This window comes from Dromiciops gliroides, chromosome 2 (assembly GCF_019393635.1).
Source record: "Dromiciops gliroides isolate mDroGli1 chromosome 2, mDroGli1.pri, whole genome shotgun sequence".
Taxonomy (NCBI): Eukaryota; Metazoa; Chordata; class Mammalia; order Microbiotheria; family Microbiotheriidae; genus Dromiciops; species Dromiciops gliroides.
Window position 1 is genome coordinate 118730357 of NC_057862.1, and position 13276 is coordinate 118743632.

The 13276-nt window shown below is 39.7% G+C and overlaps 1 protein-coding gene across 1 annotated transcript in view; it reads right to left on the reverse strand.

Moving 5' to 3' along the window:
• The window catches only part of FAH (fumarylacetoacetate hydrolase), a 54883-nt gene that overhangs the window by 12907 nt on the left and 28700 nt on the right, over positions 1-13276 (reverse strand). Inside the window, exons 10-12 of the mRNA XM_043988138.1 lie at positions 11336-11411; positions 5099-5145; positions 2010-2111 (exon numbers count right to left, since the gene is read on the reverse strand). Of these exons, the coding sequence (XP_043844073.1) occupies positions 2010-2111; positions 5099-5145; positions 11336-11411 (225 nt within the window). The remainder of the gene's footprint in view (positions 1-2009; positions 2112-5098; positions 5146-11335; positions 11412-13276) is intronic.

Sequence of the window (13276 nt, forward strand, 5' to 3'; positions counted from 1 at the left end):
ACTTAGCTATTCTCAGTAATACAATGATCTAAAACAATCCCAAAGGACTAATGATGAAACATTACTATCTGCCTCCAGAGAAAGAACTGATACTGTCTGAATACAGTCTGAAACATGCTATTTTTTCACTTTCTTTCATTCTTGTTTTTTATTTGCATCTCCTTGTACAAAATGACTAATAAGGAAATGTTTTATATGATTGCACATGTATAACATATCTGATTGGTTACTACTGTAGGGAGGGGGCAGGAGAGGAAAGGGATAGAATTTGGAACTCAAAACTTTAAATAAAAATGTTTTAACATGTCATTGGGGAAAATAAAATATGATATTTTTTAAAAGAAAAAAAAAATACCAGCTGCATTGCCCTAGTATGATGGATGGGAGCCATCCATTTAGTCAGGCATTATTCTACTACTTTGTTGAGGTTCTATGATTCAATAAATACCCCCAAATGAGGTGCTCATGGAAGAGAGGAAAAGGGATCGATAAATCATAAAGCAAACTGCAAGAGGGGTTGTTGTACATTATTAAATATAAGTAAGCTAGATTCCAAGTAGTATGGAATATGAACTCTGGACTGTATCCAAAATGAAAAGTAGCACTTAAGCCCTGATATAATTCTCTGAATGAACAGTTAAGTAGGCAAACCACTACAAATGGAGTTACTAGCCTAAAGTAATAGAGAGGCATTATGTGCTTCTTGGACAGGATGGTGGATGTAATTAAGGAGGAAATAAAACATATCCTGGATTCTGAGATTATAAAATCAAAGTAACCTTTCAGGACACTCAGGCCCCAAAAGGATAAACTGTCCTGTGGGTCAAGGCTATCAAGATATGAACAACTGTCCAATGAAAATCTTTAAAAGAGTTTGCAAATATACTAGGTTGCATCATGTACTCTCCAAATCTCTATTTACAAAGAGTAAATACAAAACATGACGAGTCAAAAAAATTTTTTCAAAACAAAACAAAGCCAAAAAAAAAAAAAAAACATGACGAGTCTCCTCTGACTGGCCTGAATCCTTGGAACTAACTCTAAGAATCTGGTATCTTTACAGCAAATAGAGAAAAATGAACAAACTATGTCAATATTCTTAACATCCCTTGGTGCAGGCAAACATTTTGCCTTACCCTACAGGAGTAAGAGCTCTTCCACCTCCAAGGCTGATGGACACAGGATGCATGGTCAACACTAAAGGCAGCCTTATATAGAAGCAGAAAATATGTACCCGAAATAAGCATGTTAGTGGCTCATCTCAAAATAACAACATTGGCATGACTCAACATTCTTTTCTTCTTACCCATCAACTAATAAACATCCTTCACATTTGCATAGCCTTTTATAGTTTTCAAAGTACCCTCATATATATCATCTCACTTGGTCTTCATAATTACTCTGTGACAGGGATAATCGTCTCCGTTGCATGGATGAAGAAACTTGGGCTCAAAGAGATTAAGTGCCCAGCAGAGCTGACCATGGCACTTGGACTCTCTGACTTTTAGTTCTGTACTCTATTATACACTACAGCCAGAGGAATGTCTTCAAGGATTGTTTTAAGTTTTCAAAATTGTTTATTATTAGGTCTTTTTTAAAAGTTCCAAAAAAAAAGATTGTTGAGGTTTGGTTTTTTTCCCTTCAGATCTTCATATCAAATAGAACTCTACACTTATTACACCAGAAATAGAATAGAGCACACATGTACACATCCAAGGTCACTCGGGTCACAGAGGAAGAGAATCAAATGAGATAATACATGCAAAGTGTTTTGAAAGCTTCAAAGCACTGTATGGATGTTAACTATTATTATTATTGTTGTTGTTGTTGTTGTTATTATTATTAGAATCTCAAGGAAAATAGAAGAGAAACAATAAGAATGACCCATAAGGAGAGAAGGAATGGTAATGGGTATAGAGGCATCATTTTGAGGGTGAGTCAAAGACCGGACAAATCTCTCAGGCAGACTGTTGTTTGATGGACAGTTGCCACAGCCACCTAATACTCACAGGCCCACTGATAGTCCCAGATGCCAAGAGATCTCCAGGTTGGAGGTTGCAGCCATTGACAGTGTGGTGAGCAAGCTGCTGCTTCATGGTCCAGTACATGTGCTGAGATGAAGAAGAGAGATGGGTAAGTCAGGAAGGGAACACTCTTAACACCGAGCTCTTCACCTTATACTTTCCATTTTCCTCAAGAGCACAAGCTTGATCAATCTGGCCTAACCCTCTCAAGATCTTTCAGAGTCTAAGAATCAAAACTGTAGCAAGATCCCATGGGCAAAGGAACTCTAACAAGAGGTAGTTCTCGGGGGCAGCTAGGTGGCGCAGTGGATAGAGCACCAGCCCTGGAGTCAGGAGTACCTGAGTTCAAATCCGGCCTCAGACACTTAACACTTACTAGCTGTGTGACCCTGGGCAAGTCACTTAACCCCAATTGCCTCACTAAAAAAAAAATAAAATAAAATTTAAAAAAAGAGGTAGTTCTCCTAACGGGTAATTTCCCAATCTGAGGTTTCATGGGCTTGTTTCTACTCCAAAAACCTCCTTTTTACAACTCTCCCCAATAAATTGACCACCTCTCCTCTAATCTTGCATGCATTTTATTTATTTCCCTATCAGTGCCTTTCCAGATCCTAGTTTCCTAATTTAATCTGGAGCAACCTTGACAACAGGTCCTCTACCAATTCAAATCAATCCCATCTTTCAGAACATTACTTGAAACTCGCCTCCTAGAAGTTTTCAGGATTAACCTAGACCTGCGCCCCGCCCCCCTCCCGGACCCAAGTGATAGAACTATAACAATGAATTTTTGTACTGAGGACCAGTGGAGAGTGAGGGAGAACACAGGCTGGGGAAAGCTCACAATGTAGACACTGGAGGAAAGAAGCAGTCTCTGGGATATTGTATAGTTTCCATGCTACTGTTGGGAAGGGTGGGGCTAGAACAGGAAGCAGGCCCAGGGATAGTGCTACCTCACCTCTAGGATCAAATATATGACCTCAGTTTGGCATTCAAAGCCCTCCACAATCAGGCCCCCTCTTACCTTTCCAGTCTTCTTACATCTCACTCCCTACTCCCTTACCTCTATGTACACATTCTCTCTCTCTTTCTCTTTCTCTCTCTCTCTCTCTCTCTCTCTCTCTCTCTCTCTCTCTCTCTCTCTCTCTCTCTCTCTTTCTCTCCCTCTCCTTCCCTCTCTCTCTCTCTCTTTCTCTTTCTCTTTCTCTCCCTCTCTCCCTCTCCTTCCCTCTCTCTCTCTCTCTCTCTCTCTCTCTCTCTCTCTCTCTTTCTCTCTCTGTCTGTCTCTTTCTCCCTCTGTCTGTCTTTCTCTCTTTCTGCTATTCCCTGAACAAGACACTTCATCTGGGGCAGCTAGGTTGTGCAGTGGATAAAGCACCTGCCCTGGATTCAGGAGGACCTGAGTTCAAATCTGGCCTCAGACACTTGACACTTACTAGCTGTGTGACCTTGGGCAAGTCACTTAACCCTCATTGCCCCACAAAAACAAAACAAAAACAAGATACTTCATCTCCAGACCAGGCATTTTCAACTGCTGTTCTCCATTCCTAAAATATTCTTCATTTTCACCTCTGCCTCCTGGATTCCCTGGCTTCTTTCAAGTCCCAGCTAAAATCTCATCTTCTACAAGAACCCTTTCCTGATCCTCTTAATACTAGTGCTTAATAAATGCTTACTGATTGACTGACTAAAAATTGTGGTACCCAGGGACAAAGCTCCAGTCATCTCACCCTTTGTATTCCCTACCCATTAAATCCACTGTTCTGTGAACCCCTAAGTTTGCAAAAGATCCATCTTAAGTTATTTGCCTATCACTTTGTAAACATTCCTAAACCTTTTCAATATTTATAGGTCTTTTCTCACCCAACTAGACTATAAGGATCTCTTAGGCAGGAGCAGCATCTTTATCACCCTCTCTACCACCTTCATCTACATTCAGCAATGTTATTGGATGAGTCATTCATTACCCTGTGAACAGTCATAAAAATATGCACAGATCCAGGACCAAAAGAAGTCAGGGTGAATTAAAGGGAAGTCAGACAACAAGAAAAACAAAGTCATTGGGGTACACTAAAGCCATACCCAGAAAAATCTGACATCATCAGCAATTTACTTCTATTACTCTTTTAATTAATAGCTTCTAGGGGCAGCTAGGTGGTGCAGTGGATAAAGCACCAGCCCTGGATTCAGGAGGACCTGACTTCAAATCTGACCTCAGACACGTGACACATATTAGCTGTGTGACCCTGGGCAAGTCACTTAACCCTCATTGCCCTGCCCCCCAAAAAAATTAATAGCTCCTGATATCTCATATAGGCAGCTAGGTGGCACAGTGGATACTCATCTTCCTGAGTTCAAATCTGGCCTCAGATACTTGCTAGCTAGGTAACCCTAGGTAAGTCACTTAATACTGTTTCCCTCAGTTTCCTCATCTGTAACATGAGCTGGGGAAGGAAATGGTAAACTACACTGGTGTCTTTGCCAAGAAAGCCACAAAAGGGCTCACTGAGAGTTGGACACGACTGAACATGACTACACAATAAAATATTTCATACCACAGAGAGAAATGATTATTAATAACCAGTTATTTGGGGAGATCCAGAGTTCCTCCTTTTTCTATAGTCCTCCTTTCAAAATTCAGTCTCTTGAAGGATATGACTAATAATGAGATTGAATTACTCTCCTCAATTTGGTCAGACCCCACCCAGTCTTACAAGGAATTTAATCTCATTGGGTTCTATTCAGGTAACATACCACCTTCTCCAGGAAGTCTTTCTTGTTCTCCCGGTTAGAACTGATTTTTCCCCACCTTCTAAATCACAAAACATTGTGAAACTGTTTTGGACTCTTGCTACATATACCACTCTGTACTATAGTCATTGTTTAGTTTTTTACTAAATTATCTATTTGTATATCTATTGCAAGATTTCAAGTAAGATGAAGGCCAGGGAATGTATTCTAATTGTTTTTGCATACCACTCAACACAACCCATTGCTATAGCTTTGCATGGTTCTATCCTATCTATTGATAGGATGAGTCTACAACATAGAAATGGGGGTATGGTCCAAAACCTTACCTTAAAATTAGATCTGCATATTGTAGCTGGTTGGCTCATTCCTTCCCCTGTTTTAAAAAAAAGGGAAAAAAGAAAGGAATGTCATTGGTAATGTAACGATTGGAATAACGCCACCTGCTGGATACTTACTGTAGAGGAGTTCTGCCCATGAAGGGAAGGTCTTTGAGGGCAAGACCAGGAGTCAGGAAGTGACGCGGGCTAGTGGGAGGAGGAAGGAAGAGACTGGCGCTCAGTCTCGCTCTCTTTCCTCTGGACTCTGGCGGAGAAGGGAGCTAGAAATGCGCTCTCCCTTTAATAGATAGGAATCTAGACCTTTCTCTCTCTCTTTACCAAATTCTTATTCTCCTTAATAAATGCTTAAAAGTCTAACTCTTGCTAAAGCTTATAATTTATTGGCGACCACTCATTAAATATTTTAGACAGACTAGCTAGAATTTTAGCCCTTAACAGATGGCTGACCACGAAGAGGAAAGCTAACCCTCAGTCTTCTTCTTATCTGCTGGTTGGGTAAGAAATTTCCCCTCCCTCTCCCTTTAACTGCTAAGTACTGGTGTACTGGCTGTGTTTTTCCTTTGAATTTTTTCGAATGGACCTTTTAAACTCCCTAATTATCCTATTTTTGATTTTGGTCTGTTTAACCAGACAAATGGGAGATAAGATCATGTTAATGCTTTGTTTTTGTGGATTTTCTATTTTTCTTTTTATTTTTGTTAAAAGAGCCAGCAACTTACTCACACAAGGAAATATCTCTCCCTCTCCCAACCATGCTTTTTCAGAGAAACCTGAAGAGATTCCCGCAGCTTTTCCCAGTTCTAACACTAATTGTTGCTCTAATTTTGCATGCCTGGAGGCAATGACCCACCCTCTAGAAGCTTTTAATCCCCTAGCACCTGGAGGCAAAGTGGGGGAAGAGGAATCCAGGCCTGAGTTCAAAATCAAGTCTGATTCAAATTGCTCTGGTCCCTCCCCTCCTCTCCAGACCCCACCCTCTACTCCTCCTATGGCCAAGCCCATTGCTTCCCCTGCCTGGGAAGTCCAGAGATCTGATGCGCATGCTCAACTTTTTCTACCTGCATTTGCAGCTTCAGGCTCAGCCCTTCCCCGGCCTGGCTGTGCTTTTGAGACAATCTTAGAAAACTCTTTAAATTCCAGATATGCTTGTTTTGTTCATAATTTTGCTAACCTGCTTTTGTCTTTAATTAGTAATCTTATAAAGCATTTGTATGGTGAAAAGACTGACAGACAATATAAAGGGGTTAAAGAAGAAAAACTTAAGCTGAATAAGAATGACAACCATCAACATAGTTCAAGACTCTGCTTCTTTTGCCATGGAAGGGTATATATTTTAGAGAAATGTAGAAGTAAGCAGCAAGGTATTGATACGAGTGTTGGGGATTTTAGATATCGGAATCAAAAGTGTTCTGAATTCACTCAGAGTATTAATGTCAGTTCAGAGGTTACATAGGATTTCTATGCTATTACATCTACATTTTGAAATTAATGGTATGGGTTTATTTTCATAGAGATTTTCATGCTTTTGAGATTGTGTTTTATACTTAGTTTTTAAAACAAGGAGAATATTTTTAAAAGCTTTTTATAGTCATGTGATCAAGTTTATATTTTATAATACTCTTATTGATATTAAGTTCATATTCATTTAGATTTCCTTAGTTTGAATTTCACTGTCTTTTATTGTTCCATGTGTATTTTCTTCTATTCATTTGTCTATCTAATTTTGAAACATTGCAAGATGGTTTTGATTTTATTATACAATGTTAATTCTAGGAGTATTGTGCTCCCATATTCTGAGTTGTTTGTTTTTGTTATTTTTTCTCAACTGATTATTTGATCAAACTCTTTAAAGCATTTCCCTGGCAAATTGTTTGCCATGGCAAGTGTAAATTGATTCTAGAAGTATTATTTTTGATAAGCATATTCCAAAAAAAAAAAAAAAAGAGGGGAACATTTGTAAAAGTTTTCTTTGAGATTGTATTGTGCTTTAACTTGTATTTAAATATGTTCAGATTTTTCAAAAAAGTAATTGTATACTAAGTTAAAAAAAGGGGTATTATTTGAAATTGTTGCATAATTATATATTGTGTTCTGAGTCAAGATGTATTCACATTTTTTGCAATCATTTATTATCCTCAATTTTTAAATCCATATGAGACTTGGATTATGGGAACTTATCATTTAAGACACTAATTACCTTTATTCTGAGTTATCAGATGCCAGTTGGCCAAGGTGCCATCCAATCACAAGAGGAATACATGCAAGAGCAGACACTGAACTGTCACATGAGGGGAGACATGCATGAAGTCAAGGTATGGCCGAGGGAACGGCTTTTGACAAATGTTGAGGTTGGATTCTCTTGGTTTAATATTTTATTCTCTTTTCCCCACAATATTGTACAGATGGCTGGAAGTATTCATCCCACCCATCTCACTTCTACACCTGGCTTCTATGCTCCCTCCTATATGCCTGATGCCATGGACATCTCAATCCCATGCATCTGATTAAGTCTGACTCAGTTTCTTCCAATATGTTCGGTGGCATGGACATATATTCCATCCACCTATTTTAAGCCTGGCATACTGTATGGGCAGTATATATTGCTCAAGTGTGGGAATGCTCATATCCCATCATTTCTCTGTTCTTTTATGGTAACCCCCATAATTATCTCAGGTGTCATGATAAATACAGTGTTGAATTTGGCCTTGACACCTGTTACCAATTATATTAGATTTTTTAATTTCTCATAATGGCATGAGGATAATTAGGCAGATGATGCAAAAAGTGATAAAACAAAGATAAAAATTATTTTTATTAATTAATATTGCAGCAATTGTCTTCTTAATTACCCTCCATAAGGGGGGACTATAATAATAATATAATTTTAAAGAATGGTTCAATTTTTGTTTTATTGTATGTTTCACGTGTTAACAACTAAGATTCTGTATTCCCTTAGACATGTTTTTGAGAACTTTCATTGTTTGATTTGATTATTGACAAAGCTATTTTAAAGTTGTGTTAAGCTCAATTTTGTAGGAAATTTCCTGGCTGATTACCAGCATCCACACATCAACCCCTGAAAAGACTTCCATTCCATGACTACACCTAGAGGACATCTGAGAAAAGACTTTCAGAGACTTTAAATGAACAGTTTTGATTTGTTGTTTTTGTTGTTTTTTTTCTCTTTCTGTTATAATATACACCATCTGTAACATGTATTCTCTGCAAAGGCCCTCCCTTTGCAAGACTAATGTCAAAGCGTCGGTTCATGAGGACAAAAAAAATATTGCCCCTCTGGACAAAACTTTCCTCTCTTCCTTTTCTATATTGTTGTTCACATATTATTAGTTAGCAATAGTTATCATATTGTTTTTACTGTTCCGTCAAGGAAACATTTTGTTTCTTGAGGAACAACAGGGGGGACTGTAACGATTGGAATAACGCCACCTGCTGGATACTTACTGTAGAGGAGTTCTGCCCATGAAGGGAAGGTCTTTGAGGGCAAGACCAGGAGTCAGGAAGTGACGCGGGCTAGTGGGAGGAGGAAGGAAGAGACTGGCGCTCAGTCTCGCTCTCTTTCCTCTGGACTCTGGCGGAGAAGGGAGCTAGAAATGCGCTCTCCCTTTAATAGATAGGAATCTAGACCTTTCTCTCTCTCTTTACCAAATTCTTATTCTCCTTAATAAATGCTTAAAAGTCTAACTCTTGCTAAAGCTTATAATTTATTGGCGACCACTCATTAAATATTTTAGACAGACTAGCTAGAATTTTAGCCCTTAACAGTAAATGGCTTGGGGCACTTAAATGGCACTATAGTGCACAGAGCACTAGTCCTAGAGTCAAGAAGACTCATATCCCTGAGTTCAAATCTAGCCTCAGACACTTACTAGCTGGGTGACCCTGGGCAAGTCACTTCACCCTTTTTCCCTCAGTTTCCTCATCTGTAAAATGAGCTGGAGAAGGAAATGGAAAACCACTCCAGTATCTTTGCCAAGAAAACCCCAAATGAGGCCACTCAGAGCTGGATATGATGGAACATACATGGTAGGAAATTGGCTTGCTTTCATGAACAGCAGTTGTGTTGTGTATATATTTATTTCCTTCACCATATCACTGGTCCTCTTGGAGCAAAGCATCCTTTTTCTAACTCAGTGGAAAATTTTAGGCAAGTTGATTAAATGTTCAGAGTGTCAGGGAATAGCAGAAAGAATACTGGATTTGGAAACAGTGGCCCTGAATTCCACCCTACCTCTGACACTTCTTGTATATCCTCGGACTGAACCTCTATGGACTTCACGTTTTGTCCTTTTGAAAATAAGAAGTTAGGACGAGATGCCCTCTAAAGTCCCCTCTGGCTCTGAAGCTATGATCATTTTCCTCCACTTTAAAGTCAGCTGATTAGACTAGGAGGTCTCTGTGGACCCTTTGTCTCCTTTCTCCATCCTATCTTCTACAAAGCTGCCAAAGCGATATTCCTAAAGCATAGGTCTGATCATAACACTGCCCCGGCTCAGTAAACTCCAGTGGCTCCCTACTTGCTTTAGAATCAAATACACACTTCTCTGTTTGGCATTTAAAGCCCTTCACAATCTCATTTTCTAGTTTTATTATATATTATGTCCTTTCACACACTCTTTAGCCAAAGTAAAACAGCCTTCTTGCTCTTCCTCACATAGGACAATCCACCTTCTGTCTCTATGCCTTTGAAGAGAGACAGACCCTCATCTTTGCTTCTCTGAATCTCTAGTCTCCTTAAAAGCTCAATTCAAGAACTGCTTCCTACATGAGCTCCTTCCTGATGGTGCCTCCCCTCCAAATGACCTTGTGTTTACTTTGCATATACTTACCTGTATACATATTGTCTGCTCTGATAGAATGGAAACTCCCTGAGGACAGGAATTATTTCACTTTTGGTCTTTTTATCCCCAAAACCTAGCACAGAGTCTCATGCATAATAGGTAATTAATAAATGTTTCCCGGGTTGATTGATTTCTTCTCTAAAAATCAGCAACTTATTAAATAACATTCCCCAACTGACAAAACGACACAGCATGGAGGAAAGTGTGATACTGGAATCATCATGCAGTGTTCTGATGGTAAAATTCAATTACTTAGTATGTGAAACCAGAATTATAAGAATTAAGGGAATGGGGGGGGGTGTGGCAAAAGGATAGTATAATGAGCAGAATGCAGCTGCAAATGACAGTAGGTTCACTACTTCGTCCTGATTCTGCTATAGTGACATATTATGGAAGGGCTAAGTATTGCCTGCAAGCCATTGACCTGAGCCTAGCACAGTGCCACACACTGAGAAGACATTTTTTATATGTATGTTGAGCTGGATTTAATTGAATTTGTGGGTAATTTTAATTTCGGAGGGAGGCCAGAGCAGTAATACCATATTCAAATGACCTCCCAAGTTAACTGTTTGTTGTGGAGGAGAATCAGCTACTCTTTGCTTGGTTTAATGGACGTACGTGGGAGATGTCCTGCCAAGAGTTTTGTACCCGGGAAGAAGCCAAGACCTTTGAACTGAGAAGCACAAAGGACAAAAGGAGGTATGAGAGAACAAAAGTACAGGGGTGTGCAAAGTACAAAAGAAGAGGTAGCCAGGAAAATAAAGTAATGATGCAAGAAAGAGGAGAAAATCAGAGGGGAAGGAATGCAGACTTGGCATTGAAAATGGCACTAGGTTTTTTATTTCTAGGTTTTCTGCTAAGTAAACATCTTAAATTTAAGCAGCTGAGCTTAAATTTAAGTGCTGAGCTATGCTGTCTCCTGTTACCCAATCCTGAAGCTTTCCCAGTGGGGAAGAAGGGTTAGAAAGCACATGATATAGCAGAAAGAGGCCTAAGCTTCAAATCACAGGACCTGAGTTCAAACCTCAACTCTTCAACTCTACCTATGGTACCCTTGATGAGCCAATTAATTTCTCTAGGCCTCAGTTTCTTCATTTTTTAAATAAAGGGGTTACAGGATGAGATGGCCTCAACTCTAGATCTGACACGGGGCAATGACTGTAAATGCTTTAGCTGTGCCATGTCCCTCTGTCACCCCCACAGCTTCCACCCTTTGGGGACAGACAATTTAATTCTACCCGCCATACGTCATCCTGTTGGTGGAGACAGCCAGTGATCACACAGGCTGTCCCATCTCCTCTGAGCTAGAGAAGAGATCAATAACCCCCAAACTTGGCTTCCAAGCCAGCACAAGTACACACAGTACCTTTCAAGGCAACAAAGAGGTTGATGTCAAACGTGTAGGGCTCTTCATGGCAGAGGTAAGGCAGAGGCTTAGGATCCTGCAGAGGAAGAAAACATGTAATGGAAGCTTTATTTCATGACGAATTTCTCATACTCATCTTCATCATAGCCAGAATTTATAGAGCACTTTAAAGTTTACAAAGCACTTTGCAAATATTATCTTACCTCATTTTATCATCACAAGTGGCCTGGAAAGTAAGTGCTATTATTATTCCCATTTTTTACAGATGAGGAAACTAAGCCAGGAGTTAAATGACTTGTTCAGGGCAACACAACTAGTAAGTGATTCAAGCCAGGTTTGAACCCAAGTCTTCTGACTCCAGGTTGTGTTCTATCCCCCGAGTTGACCCACATTCAATTATTAAGTGTCCATACTATATTCAAGGGGCAGGGCCAGGAAATGGGGATGTAAAAATAAAAATCAAAATTGTTCTTACACTCAAAGAGCTCTCTTCCCAAGATCATGCCTGAGAACATCTTTAACCTTAGAAAATCAGCAGAAAACTGTTATAAACAACAAACACTAATCCAGGATTTACTGATCCAGGGTCATAGGGCTAGCTACCAAGAAGCTGTTCTAACACTTGTGAGCTATGTGACCAGAGATAAATCACCCTGAGGTAATACCTAAGTCTTAGTTTTTCCATCCATAAAAAAGGAATGATAATCACCTTATCTATCTCACCAGGTTGCTGTGGGAAAAGCAGCTGGTAAACCATAACACAGTATATAAATGTGAGTTATAGTTATTGGGAAGAAGCATGGTGTCATCAATAGAAAGCTGGCCTTTAGGGTCAGGAAGACTGGAGTTGAAATCCTATCTCTCACACATACTTGCTGTGTGATCCTGGGTAAGTCGCTTAACTTCTCAATGACCCCAGAGAAGGTGCCAATCCGCATTAGTAGAGGAAGTTTGTCACCAATAAATTAATAGAGGTTCAATATTTAAAAAAAAAAAAGGAAGAGAGGGGGGTAGCTAGGTGGTGCAGTGGATAAGGCACTGGCCCTGGATTCAGGAGGACCTGAGTTCAAATGCGACCCCAGACATTTGACACTTACTAGCTGTGTGACCCTGGGCAAGTCACTTAACCCTCATTGCCCTGCAAAAAAAAAAAAAAAAAGAAGAAGAAGAAGAATAGAGACATGAATAGTGATATGCATATGGAAGATCAATCTGACATCAGTATGAACAGATTAGAGGGGGAAAGAGAAGAGGCTGAAAGACCTCTTAGGAAGTCACTGTAATAGTCCAAATGGATGTTAATGAGGGCTTATGCTAGGATGGTGGTAGGGACTGGGGAAAATGATGATGGAGATGAAAGAGTCAACAGTGTCAAATGCTACAGAGAGGTCAAGATAAATGAGGATGGGGTGTCATTTGTGAGTGGGCATAAAAAGAAGATTATAAGGGGCTGGGTAGGTGGTTAAGAAAATGAGGTCCAAGTTTGTGTTGAGTAGACATTTAGGAGTCTCAGGATATGTGTATTCTTAGAGGTGGTGAACAAGGGAGGTGGTAATCTGATGAGTAAAAGGATGCTTTTAGAGAAACTGGATAAAGCATGAAGATAGTTCCACATTCAAAGGGGCTTCTGGCACTAAAAAGCTAGAATACAAAAGAGAAAATGGAGCAGTGCCCAGGTACTACCCACAGGCTGTGTGCCCAGAGAAGAGTGAGAAGAGGTCAGGGAGATTTATGTGTGAGAGAAAAAGAGAGAAGGAAAGTATTACAACTCAGAATGCCAGTGGGTTGCTTGGAGTTCTATCTAGGGTGAATTTGAAGGCAGAAAGAACCTTGTTTTCTGAGGGTCAGAAAAAGATCAGACAAAGGACAACAGGATCTATAGAAGTAAGGGCTTTGTATCCTACCTCCACCCTTCCACCCCACACATGGAGTAAGGACAAA